General features: G+C 47.0%; 1 protein-coding gene across 2 annotated transcripts in view; it reads left to right on the plus strand.

Annotated features, from left to right (window-relative positions):
• LOC144780830 (uncharacterized) overlaps nucleotides 1-14,679 on the plus strand; it is a 71,241-nt gene that overhangs the window by 12,226 nt on the left and 44,336 nt on the right. The window contains exon 2 of one of the 2 annotated variants that reach the window (XM_078659331.1): nucleotides 448-574. In XM_078659331.1, the coding sequence (XP_078515457.1) occupies nucleotides 448-574 (127 nt within the window). Of the gene's footprint in view, nucleotides 1-242; nucleotides 575-14,679 lie in introns of those variants that run through there. The other variant, XM_078659330.1, reaches the window with a different exon arrangement.

Consider the following 14,679-nt stretch of genomic DNA (forward strand, 5'->3'; position numbering starts at 1 on the left):
CCTCACCTCCCTTTACATCTACCCACCCAAGAGCCTTCAACTCACCCTCACCTCCCTTTACATCTACCCACCCAAGAGCCTTCAACTCACCCTCACCTCCCTTTACATCTACCCACCCAATAGTTACCTCCATGATAAGTGGTAAATGTACAAATACTTATGTGCGTGGAACTCACCTGCATTGTAAAGACTACATAGTAAAGTTCCTGCGTGGTAAAGGATGCAAGGTAAAGGATGTTTCACCTTAGACAGGACATATGCCTTCCCTTTCCTTGAACACTCTTCTGCCTTTACCCGAGCACCCCTAAATGTTTTGGGGGTACTGTTGTTGTTTTTATGCCCTTGAGTGTGTTTGGCGGGCAGCTTCGCCTCTTCGACAGTTTGCCTCCTCTCCCCCTCGCAGCCCCACCCCCACACACCATACTTTATTGTACATTTTCTTTCCAGCTACAGGCTGCCTACCTTGACGCCGCCGCCTATTTCCCTGAAGAGGAATGGAAGCTTTTGCAGGACTGGCAGATAGACCTTTACAGGAGCGTGATGAAGGAGATCCACCAGGCCTTGATCTCATTGGGTAAAGTCATGATGTCTGTTTTTCAGCTGGCATTTTAAATATGACACACCTGACTATTTATTTCTCAAAATATATTTCTATATTATGTGTGGTTTACCTGAAAGAATTGTAGCATCCCAGCATGCTTGTTCTCTTAGATCTCATAAAGATATTTGGTCCAGGTTCACTAACGTTTAAGCGCACAGGAATGTAACTTAGATACTTACATATGCCGCCTTTGGGTGTTATTCCAAGATTGTAATGACGAAAATATTCTGCTAGAAAAACAGGCCTTTGCAATGAGTAATTTGAGAATGTTGGTGACATTTTAGAGTGCTCTACATGAAGGATATATGTATCTATATGTATATAGATACATATTACCTACTGGCGGTCGCCAGTAGGTATATATAGTTAGGATTTTTTCTCTATGGGATTTTTGAAAATTCTATGTCTAATAACTTTGGCGTTTGTGGACGGAATTGGCTGAAATTTTCAGGAAAATGGCACATTTTGTTTCTGAGCAGCCCTTGAAAATTTGGGGGGGGGTTCGTCAAGGGGGGGCCGAGAAAAAAGGGGGGTCCCAAAACGCGTTTTTCCCATGTTAATTTCCATAGGGCGGTTGGCCTCACTTTTAGCCCGAACGGCTGAATGGATTTGCACGAAACTTGGCAAAATTGTAGGGACTGGTAGCCCGATGTGCCTTTTGTAGGTCTCAATATATGTGCTACAGTGGATTTTGAGAAATTAACGTTTAAAAAAAGATATATATCTGTAAGCGCGCTCTGGGCAGCGCTCCAGGACGCGTACTTTTCGCGCAACAGAGCTTTGTGAAGCGAAGCTGATTGGTTCTCCGGCGTCTGTCAACATTCCAAACAGTCCGTAGCGGCCGCCATCTTGTCTCTCGGTAGGATCGAGAGACAAGAGGAGGCGAAAGCGAAGGGGCAAATGACCATAAGGGGGAATAGTAGATCCTCGCTGACCCCCTAGGTTTGATGTGGAGGTTTTAAAAGGGCCCCGCGGGGCAAAAAAAAAAAATAATAATAATAATCGAACGGCTGAATGGATTTGCACGAAACTTGGTAAAATATTAGGGACTGGTAGCCCGATGTGCGTTTGCTATGTCTCAATATATGTGCTCCAGTGGATTTTGAGAAATGAACGTTCAAAAAAAGATATATATCTGTAACAGCGCTCCGCTTCGCGTAACGGAGGTTTGCGAAGCTGATTGGTCATTCTGTCACTGGGCTATAGTTGGGCTACATCTGGCTGATATTTGGGCTACATTTGTTTTTTTTCGTCTCTGGCGGCCATCTTTGGGCTACATTGGGCTACATTGGGCTTCATTGGGCTACATTGGGCTACATTTGGGCTCCAACATATATATAGGCCAATGTAGCCCAATATATATTTTTCAAAGTTAATTTTCGTAAAAACCACTGGAGCATATATCTTGAGACATAGCAAAGGCACATCGGGCTACCAGTCCCTACAATTTTGCCAAGTTTCGTGGAAATCCATTCAGCCGTTCGAGCTAAAAGTGAGTCCAACCGCCCTATGGAAATGAAGGAAATGAATGGGTAATTTGTAATTAGCAAATAGCTCATCGCAAACTAGGAATGGTAAAGAATCGCTATTTATTCCTTAAAGTTCGCTATTTAGGAAATGCAAATAACTTTGATGATACATATGGCGGTTCATCTCTAACAAGATAAGAAGCATAGGGATAGATTTATGATGACTGGCGCATCACCAGGGATGTGTTAGTCATTCTGTGCCGCTGTTCCGTCACCTATGGTGTGCTGCATTTACAATGCGGCGCATCATGGGGCAAAAACAGCACAGATGCGTGATGTATCTGTGCCGTAAAGGTGGCGCATTGCTGGAGTTGTATCGCAAGTGTGATGAAGCTCCAGCAAGGGTCGGGGGTGCCCCTGTCGCAGGGTTTCTGTTCTCACACAGAACTGTGGACAGAGGATTGGAACCTCGGCGAATTAGGGTGTCCCAAAACTCACCTTAGTAATCAAAAACCCCTTAGCAAGCTAGGTACAGTGTCACATTGGATATAACAAACTCTCAATGTTTAGACAATCCAGAATATGAACTTATAGTACCTCAGGATACGTGGAACTCATGAACAGTCGGTCGTTATATATTTCTTAGAAACCAGAACATGGAGTTAAGAAGAACACATGTGTATTTGAAATGTTTATTTACTAATGCCGTCTTCTCAGGCGTAGTATCTTAGATAATACAAGTACACATATTATCAGTAGCAAAATTACCAGCATAGTTACTAGTACATAAAAAGCGAATGGTGATAGTATGTTAACATGCTGTAAATGAATAAGAGTTAGCAACACTTATAAGCAGCCGCGGGCCGTGGAGGGAGTTACGGTGGGGCAGGGAGGTGGGGAGGGGCAGGGTGGAGAGGGCTCCACCCTGCTTCTCCCCCTCCCCGCCTCCCTGCCTCACCGTAACTCCCTCCACGGCCCGCGGCTGCTTATATCTCACCCTCCCTAATACACATATTATATTATTTGCTAAGAAGGTCTCTTTGTGTTGGTTTAGAGCGTGCCCATACTTTAGTGTCTTAGATTTGAAGGAATCACATCAGCATACACCAGCTCTCTCTTCATGTGAACCGCATCAAGTGTTGTGTATGTGTGTTCGGCAAAGCAATATAAAACCCGCCTCATGCCCAGAATTGGCAGAAGTTGCACTTATGTTATGAGTATGAAGTCGTGGAGATCAGACCTCATAACAATTCTGTATCGTGTTGTTCTTGAAACTTTAGCACTCGCTGTACAGATATAGTTTAACAAGCAAAGCAGATAGTAGAGCAATAACATATTATTCTCATGTAAACCACGATGAACTACTAGGTTGAAAGCTAACTAAGTGTAGGAATCAGTGAGTGCGTATGTAGTAACTGGTATTGGTGTGTCATGATGTCATCAGTGATGTCATTTGAGATGTCATCAGTGATGTCATTTGAGATGTCATCAGTGATGTCATCAGTGATGTCACTGACCATGTCATGAATGATGTAATATGTGACATGATCAGCAGTGGATTGCGGGTGCGCGATATATAGTTAGTGCAACTAACTATATATGGAATTTCAATGGTTTTGTGTGAGTAAAATAAGGTTTTGTAAATGCTAATTCCTAACTATATATGGTCTATAACCTATGGTTTTTTCAGTGAATATATATATATTTTGAAAAATTCACGAAGATTCGTCAACCGGCGCCAAAGTTATTCCAAATAGAATGTTGCGGATTTCCTATGGATTATAGGTCCTAACTATAACTACCTACTGGCGACGGCCAGTTGGTAATACATATATATATATATGCTACGCGTGCTTGCACGTAGGCTGGTGGGAGAGGTGGGTCCTCATGGGGGAGCACTTTCAGACATTTTTGGAACATGTTACTTTATGGGTTCGTTTTATAGACGATGTGTTTTTAATTTGGAAGGGGGATGAGGAGAGTGCCAGATCTTTTATCACAAGTCTTAACATCAATTCTGTAAATTTGAAGTTTACATCTAATATCAGTAAAGACTATGTAGATTTTTTAGATGTCAGGGTCTCAGCCAAAAACAATAAATTGTCAACTACCCTCCATAGAAAAAACACAGCTGGGAACTCAACGCTCCACACGAGTAGTTCCCACCCACGTCACGTCATAGATAACATACCCTATGGCAAATTACTTCGTTTGAAACGCATCTGTAATGATGAAGAGGAATTTGAAAAATGTACCTCTGATGCAGTGACTAGATTTAAAGCCAGAGGGTATAATGAAAAAATCCTCAATATGGCAATTAACAAAACTAAACAAAAATCTAGAGAATCACTGTTTCTGCCAAAATCCCCCAATACGAATAGCAATACAGATTCAGCTAACTGCAACATCAGGTTTATTACATCGTTTAGCTGTCAGGAAAGAAAAATCAGGGCTATCCTTACCAAGAGTTGGCCTATTCTCAAGACAGACGGAGTGCTGTCATCTCAACTCCCTAGTAATCCCATTATCACATTTCGCAGAGGTCCTTCCATGCGGACGTTAGTGTCTAATCCTTTTCCTGAGCTCCCCAAAAGCACATCCTGGTTTAAACCCTGGCCGGGGTTTTACAAATGTTCGAGTTGCAGAGCATGCAACTTCGGCACAAACATGACCCATTATAGCCCCCCTTTTAGTACCGTTCCTGTGCCCATCAGGGAAAATTACAATTGCCAGACGGAGTATGCTGTATATGTTCTGGGGTGCACCTGTGGCCTGAGATATGTTGGGAGCACCAGGCTGCAGGTGCACGCCAGAATATTGCAGCATCTCCGGGCAATTGTCAATAATGACAGTTCCTACCCTGTCGCGAGACACTTTAAAAGTGTACATGACAACAATCTTAAGTGCCTCACTTACTATGTACTCACCTCAGTCCCAAAACCTCGAAGAGGTGGTGACAGGGACAAAATGCTTCGCCAACTTGAATCCAAAACCATATTAGAATGGATAGTAAGGTCCCAAATGGGCTCAACACGACAGAGGACCTGTACCATTTTTTATAGGGCTCTATGATAAATGAGGGGTGGCTTAATCTGATGTGATTTATTTGAGTTGCATGCTGTGATACTATTATTCCTTGGTTCAGGGCCTCCTGTACCCGATTTGATACTATGGTGTAACATTACTAATTGAAATGATCCATGTCTTTTATTTTATTCTTGGAAAATCACCTTTTTGATTTACACATTTTTTTCACATGGTAATACAGATTTGGTTTATTAAATCCAGCTGTAGGGGCACATTTCACTTCTATAGGGTCCATCAGAATTAGTTTTCCCCACGTTATCATTAATTTTGGTTCCACTATGCGGATTCATCCTTTACATTTTCTGGTCCCTCCCTTTCTTTGGTCGGGCCTCACAATACTATGGGGCTGCCATCTATTTTAGATGTCCCCAAACAACTATTGTGTAGATAGATTGACTCAGTGATTTATGACAGTCTTTAGTTCTAAAAAGAGACATTGTATATAATGATGGTTTACATTGCGATATTTTGCACATTTCAACAATGGAAAGAATGGTTTTTAGAAATCTTTGATATTTCAATGTGGTTTTTAAGTATTTATAATATTACTTTTAACACATACCATTCTATTTGCACTTTGCACAATTGTTTACAGAATGCGATGTTTTGCACAACATACCTATGCTGCTTTCATTCAATGTTATTTGATCAATTTATACAGTATTCACTGGGTCAATCATTTTCAATAGTTACATTGCATTCATGCAGATATTTATTGTTTTTCTGAATTTATTCTATAATATGTTAAATGACTAATGTGGAAACGAGTTATATTAATTTGCAAGTACAAATTACTTTTTCTCAATATTCATGTGGGGAACCATGTCGACCCTGTAGTATGTTGTCTATTTTCACTACTCACATGGTGTATTCCACAACGTATAAGAATAAGGCTTACAAAACGGCATTTCATTGTGATCAAAGGCATCCGCCCGAAACGCGTCAGTCCGCTGAGTGCTTTGAAAATTGGTGCATTAAAATAAACATCTTGCCTTACTTTGGGATTCACTGGTCTCTGTTCACCACTGGCTGGAGGTTCGGGATCGTTTCTTGGATAATATATATATATATATAGATAGATAGATAGATATATATATAAATATCCACACACTTTGGCTCCATCGAGTCTAAAACGGCAAGCACACTGATATCCATTTCACAAATTGTTTTATTGGAAACCCCTCACCCCCGACAGACGCGTTTCGCCTTACGGCTTCGTCAGTGTCTAAATAAAAAAAAAAAAAAAAAAATATATATATATATATATATATATATAAAGATTGTTCACACTTTCTTCGGTATGCTGGTTGGAGAGAGACTGGTATGGATATATATAAATATATATAGATATATATATCAAACACACGCTGTTGCCTAGTAAAAATCACAGCAGCCGCGGCCACCAGAAGGCTTTTAAAGCAGTTGTTTATTCAGCTGAAATTGTCAACTCAACGCGTTTCTGGATCAAGTCCCTTCTTCACGAGTACTGCGGCTAAGCCTCAATTGCATTTTAAACATGTGACTATAGTCGTCATAAAGAGTGAAAACAGACTTACATGGGATGAGGCGTTAACTCACTCCTCCTTCCACAAACTGTGTTTGCATGTTACTTTCATAATGATTATTTTAACATTTACACGAGCGACATATCTGTGTGTCAGTTGTTAATAATTAAAAATTGAAACAGACAATAACTTTCAGGCACATACGCGTATGCTAGGGTGCAATCATAGAACGTGAAAACAGACCTCCACGGATAGCGACTCTACATTAGTGGAACATTCTGCTGTGCCCTTTACTCGTCTGTCTCTGTGTCAATGTTCATACATTTTATTATAGTGCCTTGTAGGACACTACTGACGTCTGACTAGAAGATGTTATCATGGGCAGGATTTCACTCAATTTTACCCCCGTGGGTAGTGGAGCCGCTTGGAATTGACTATGCTTCGTCTCGGCCCAAGTGGGCTTCGACCCAATACGGGATAAATTATACATGAGAAAGGAACCACCTTCTCTGAATTAAATACCCCCACCAAACATTAGACCATATGTACTATTCATGCATTTGATCATATTGTTACATTGTCAATACGCTCCTCTTCAGAAGTAAACTGCTGGCCTGTCTAGCATCTTGTGCCAAGTTATCCAGCCCAAGTTGCCCAACTAACTCGAAGAAGATACTTTCACTCTTTGGCATTTCTTCATTGTAACAGCAAAGACATTATCTGTAATAAAAACAAAAAAATCAGTAAATATCACACCATCATAACCCCTCACACCATCATAACCCCTCGCACCATCATAACTCCTCACACCATCATAACCCCTCACACCATCATAACCCCTCACACCATCATAACCCCTGGCACCATCATAACCCATCATAACCCCTCACACCATCATAACCCCTCACACCATCATAACCCCTCACACCATCATACCCCTCATACCATCATAACCCCTCACACCATCATAACCCCTCACACAAATCATAACCCCTCGCACCATCATAACTCCCCACACCATCATAACCCCTCACGCCATCATAGCCCCTCACTCCATCATAACCCCTTGCACCATCATAACCCCTCACACCATCATAACCCCTCGCACCATCATAACCCCTCACACCATCATAACCCCTCACACCATCATAACCCCTCACACCATCATAACCCCTCATACCATCATAACCCCTCACACCATCAAAACCCCTCGCACCATCATAACCCCTCGCACCATCATAACCCATCATAACCCCTCACACCATCATAACCCCTCACACCATCATAACCCCTCACACCATCATAACCCCTCACACCATCATAACCCCTCGCACCATCATAACACCTGCACCATCATAACCCCTCGCACCATCATAACCCATCATAACCCCTCACACCATCATAACCCCTCACACCACCATAACCCCTCACACCATCATAACCCCTCGCACCATCATAACCCCTCACACCATCATAACCCCTCACACCATCATAACCCCTCACACCATCATAACCCCTCACACCATCCTAACCCCTCACACCATCATAACCCCTCGCACCATCATAACTCCTGCACCATCATAACCCCTCGCACCATCATAACCCATCATAACCCCTCACACCATCATAACCCCTCACACCATCATAACCCCTCGCACCATCATAACCCATCATAACCCCTCACACCATCATAACCCCTCACACCATCATAACCCCTCGCACCATCATAACTCCTGCACAATCATAACCCCTCACACCATCATAACCCATCATAACCCCTCACACCATCATAACTCCTCACACCATCATAACCCCTCACACCATCATAACCCCTCACACCATCATAACCCCTCGCACCATCATAACTCCTGCACCATCATAACCCCTCGCACCATCATAACCCATCATAACCCCTCACACCATCATAGCTCCTCACACCATCATAACCCCTCACACCATCATAACCCCTCACACCATCATAACCCCTCACACCATCCTAACCCCTCGCACCATCATAACCCCTCACACCATCATAACCCCTCACAGCATCATAACCCCTCACACCATCATAACTCCTCACACCATCATAACCCCTCACACCATCATAACCCCTCACACCATCATAACTCCTCACACCATCATAACCGCTCACACCATCATAACCCCTCGCACCATCATAACCCCTCGCACCATCATAACCCCTTGCACCATCATAACCCCTCACACCATCATAACACCTCACACCATCATAGCCCCTCACTCCATCCCAACCCCTCACACCATCACGACCCCTCACACCATCACAACACCTCACACCATCATAACCCCTCACACCATCACAGCCCCTCACACCATCACAGACCCTCACACTGTCATAACCCCTCACACCATCAAAACCCCTCCCACCATCATAGCCCCTCACACCATCATAACCCCTCACACCATCATAACTCCTCACACCATCATAACTCCTCACACCATCATAACCCCTCACCCCATCATAACCCCTCACACCATCCTAACACCTCGCACCATCCTAACCCCTCGCACCATCCTAACCCCTCACACCATCATAACTCCTCACACCACATCATAACCCCGCACACCATCATAACCCCTCACACCATCATAACCCCTCGCACCATCATAACCCCTCGCACCATCATAACTCCTCACACCATCATAACCCCTCACACCATCATAACCCCTCACACCATCATAGCCCCTCACTCCATCCTAACCCCTCACACCATCACGACCCCTCACACCAACACAACACCTCACACCATCGTAACCCCTCACACCATCACAGCCCCTCACACCGTCACAGACCCTCACAATGTCATAACCCCTCACACCATCAAAACCCCTCACACCATCATAGCCCCTCACACCATCATAGCCCCTCACACCATCATAACCCCTCACACCATCATAACTCCTCACACCATCACAGCCCCTCACACCATCACAACCCTTCACAGCATCACAACCCCTCACACCATCATAACTCCTCACACCATCACAACCCCTCACACCATCATAGCCCCTCACACCATCATAACCCCTCACACCATCACAACCCCTCACACCATCACAGCCCCTCACACCATCACAACCCCTCACACCATCACAACCCCTCACAGCATCACAACCCCTCACACCATCACAACCCCTCACACCATCATAGCCCCTCACACCATCATAACCCCTCACTCCATCATAACTCCTCACACCATCACAGCCCCTCACACCATCATAGCCCCTCACACCATCACAACCCCTCACACCATCACGACCCCTCACTCCATCACAGCCCCTCACACCATCATAACCCCTCACTCCATCATAGCCCCTCACACCATCATAACCCCTCACACCATCATAACTCCTCACTCCATCACAGCCCCTCACGCCATCATAACCCCTCACTCCATCATAACCCCTCACAGCATCATAACCCCTCACACCATCATAACCCCTCACAGCATCACAGCCCCTCACACCATCACAACCCCTCACACCATCATAACCCCTCACACCATCCTAACCCCTCACAACATCATAACCCCTCACACCATCACGACCCCTCACTCCATCACAGCCCCTCACACCATCATAGCCCCTCACTCCATCCTAACCCCTCACACCATCATAACCCCTCACACCATCACGACCCCTCACTCCATCACAGCCCCTCACACCATCATAGCCGGTCACTCCATCATAACCCCTCACACCATCATAATCCCTCACACCATCCTAACCCCTCACACCATCACGACCCCTCACACCATCACGAACCCTCACTCCATCACAGCCCCTCACACCATCCTAACCCCTCACACCATCATAACCCCTCACACCATCACGACCCCTCACTCCATCACAGCCCCTCACACCATCATAGCCCCTCACTCCATCATAAACCCTCACACCATCATAACTCCTCACACCATCCTAACCCCTCACAACCCCTCACACCATCACGACCCCTCACTCCATCACAGCCCCTCACACCATCATAGCCCCTCACTCCATCCTAACCCCTCACACCATCATAACCCCTCACACCATCACGACCCCTCACTCCATCACAGCCCCTCACACCATCATAGCCCCTCACTCCATCATAACCCCTCACTCCATCATAACCCCTCACACCATCATAACCCCTCACACCATCACGACCCCTCACTCCATCACAGCCCCTCACACCATCCTAACCCCTCACAGCATCATAACCCCTCACACCATCACGACCCCTCACTCCATCACAGCCCCTCACACCATCACAGCCCCTCACACCATCACAGCCCCTCACTCCATCACAGCCCCTCACACCATCCTAACTCCTCACACCATCCTAACCCCTCACACCATCATAACCCCTCACACCATCACTACCCCTCACTCCATCACAGCCCCTCACACCATCAAAGCCCCTCACTCCATCATAACCCCTCACTCCATCATAACCCCTCACTCCATCATAACCCCTCACTCCATCATAACCCCTCACACCATCATAACCCCTCACACCATCATAACCCCTCACACCATCATAACCCCTCACACCATCCTAACTCCTCACACCATCATAACCCCTCACACCATCACGACCCCTCACTCCATCACAGACCCTCACACCATCCTAACCCCTCACACCATCATAACACCTCACACCATCACGACCCCTCACTCCATCACAGCCCCTCACACCATCATAGCCCCTCACTCCATCATAACCCCTCACACCATCATAACTCCTCACACCATCCTAACCCCTCACACCATCATAACCCCTCACACCATCACGACCCCTCACTCCATCACAGCCCCTCACACCATCATAGCCCCTCACTCCATCCTAACCCCTCACACCATCATAACCCCTCACACCATCACGACCCCTCACTCCATCACAGCCCCTCACAACATCATAACCCCTCACTCCATCATAACCCCTCACACCATCATAACCCCTCACACCATTCTAACCCCTCACACCATCATAACCCCTCACACCATCACGACCCCTCACTCCATCACAGCCCCTCACACCATCCTAACCCCTCACACCATCATAACCCCTCACACCATCACGACCCCTCACTCCATCACAGCCCCTCACACCATCACAGCCCCTCACTCCATCACAGCCCCTCACACCATCACAACCCCTCACACCATCCTAACCCCTCACACCATCATAACCCCTCACACCATCACGACCCCTCACGCCATCACAGCCCCTCACGCCATCATAGCCCCTCACTCCATCATAACCCCTCACTCCATCATAACCCCTCACTCCATCATAACCCCTCACTCCATCATAACCCCTCACACCATCATTACCCCTCACACCATCATAACCCCTCACACCTTCATAACCCCTCACACCATCATAACTCCTCACACCATCATAACCCCTCACACCATCATAACCCCTCACACCATCATAACCCCTCACACCATCATAACCCCTCGCACCAAATCGACCCCTCGCACCATCACGACCCCTCGCACCATCACAACCCCTCGCACCATCATAACCCCTCACACCATCATAACCCCTCACACCATCATAACCCCTCACACCATCATAACCCCTCACTCAATCATAACCCCTCACACCATCATAGCCCCTCACACCATCATAACCCCTCACTCCATCATAACTCCTCACACCATCACAGCCCCTCACACCATCATAGCCCCTCACACCATCACAACCCCTCACACCATCACGACCCCTCACTCCATCACAGCCCCTCACACCATCATAACCCCTCACACCTTCATAACCCCTCACACCATCATAACCCCTCACACCATCATAACCCCTCACACCATCATAACTCCTCACACCATCATAACCCCTCACACCATCATAACCCCTCACACCATCATAACCCCTCGCACCATCATAACCCCTCGCACCATCACGACCCCTCGCACCATCACGACCCCTCGCACCATCACAACCCCTCGCACCATCACAACCCCTCGCACCATCATAACCCCTCACACCCTCATAACCCCTCACACCATCATAATCCCTCACACCATCATAACCCCTCACTCCATCATAACCCCTCACTCCATCATAACCCCTCACACCATCATAACCCCTCACACCATCATAGCCCCTCACACCATCATAACCCCTCACTCCATCATAACTCCTCACACCATCATAACCCCTCACACCTTCATAACCCCTCACACCATCATAACCCCTCACACCATCATAACCTCTCACACCATCATAACCCCTCACACCATCATAACCCCTCACACCATCATAACCCCTTGCACCATCATAACCCCTCGCACCATCACGACCCCTCGCACCATTACGACCCCTCGCACCATCACAACCCCTCGCACCATCATAACCCCTCGCACCATCATAACCCCTCACACCATCATAACTCCTCACACCATCACAGCCCCTCACACCATCATAGCCCCTCACACCATCATAACCCCTCACACCTTCATAACCCCTCACACCATCACGACCCCTCGCACCATCACAACCCCTTGTACCATCACAACCCCTCGCACCATCACAACCCCTTGCACCATCATAACCCCTCACACCATCATAACCCCTCACACCATCATAACCCCTCACACCATCATAACCCCTCACACCATCATAACCCCTCACTCCATCATAACCCCTCACTCCATCATAACCCCTCACACCATCATAACCCCTCACTCCATCATAACTCCTCACACCATCACAGCCCCTCACACCATCATAGCCCCTCACACCATCATAACCCCTCACACCTTCATAACCCCTCACACCATCATAACCCCTCACACCATCATAACCCCTCACACCATCATAACTCCTCACACCATCATAACCCCTCACACCATCATAACCCCTCACACCATCATAACCCCTCACACCATCATAACCCCTCACACCATCACGACCCCTCGCACCATCACCACCCCTCGCACCATCACGACCCCTCGCACCATCACGACCCCTCGCACCATCACAACCCCTCGCACCATCATAACCCCTCACACCATCATAACCCCTCACACCATCATAACCCCTCACACCATCATAACCCCTCACACCATCATAGCCCCTCACTCCATCATAACCCCTCAATCCATCATAACCCCTCACACCATCATAACCCCTCACACCATCATAGCCCCTCACACCATCATAACCCCTCACTCCATCATAACTCCTCACACCATCATAACCCCTCACACCTTCATAACCCCTCACACCATCATAACCCCTCACACCATCATAACCCCTCACACCATCATAACCCCTCACACCATCATAACCCCTCTCACCATCATAACCCCTCGCACCATCATAACCCCTCGCACCATCACGACCCCTCGCACCATTACGACCCCTCGCACCATCACGACCCCTCGCACCATCACAACCCCTCGCACCATCATAACCCCTCACACCATCATAACCCCTCGCACCATCATAACCCCTCACTCCATCATAACCCCTCACTCCATCATAACCCCTCACACCATCATAACCCCTCACACCATCATAGCCCCTCACACCATCATAACCCCTCACTCCATCACAACTCCTCACACCATCATAACCCCTCACACCTTCATAACCCCTCACACCATCATAACCCCTCACACCATCATAACCCCTCACACCATCATAACCCCTCACACCATCATAACCCCTCACACCATCATAACCCCTCGCACCATCATAACCCCTCGCACCATCATAACCCCTCGCACCATCACGACCCCTCGCACCATTACGACCCCTCGCACCATCACAACCCCTCGCACCATCACAACCCCTCGCACCATCATAACCCCTCACACCATCATAACCCCTCACACCATCATAACCCCTCGCACCATCATAACCCCTCGCACCATCATAACCCCTCACGCCATCATAACCCCTCACTCCATCATAACCCCTCACTCCATCATAACCCCTCACACCATCATAACCCCTCACACC

The sequence above is a fragment of the Lissotriton helveticus genome, chromosome 9 (genome assembly GCF_964261635.1).
Source record: "Lissotriton helveticus chromosome 9, aLisHel1.1, whole genome shotgun sequence".
Classification (NCBI taxonomy): Eukaryota; Metazoa; Chordata; class Amphibia; order Caudata; family Salamandridae; genus Lissotriton; species Lissotriton helveticus.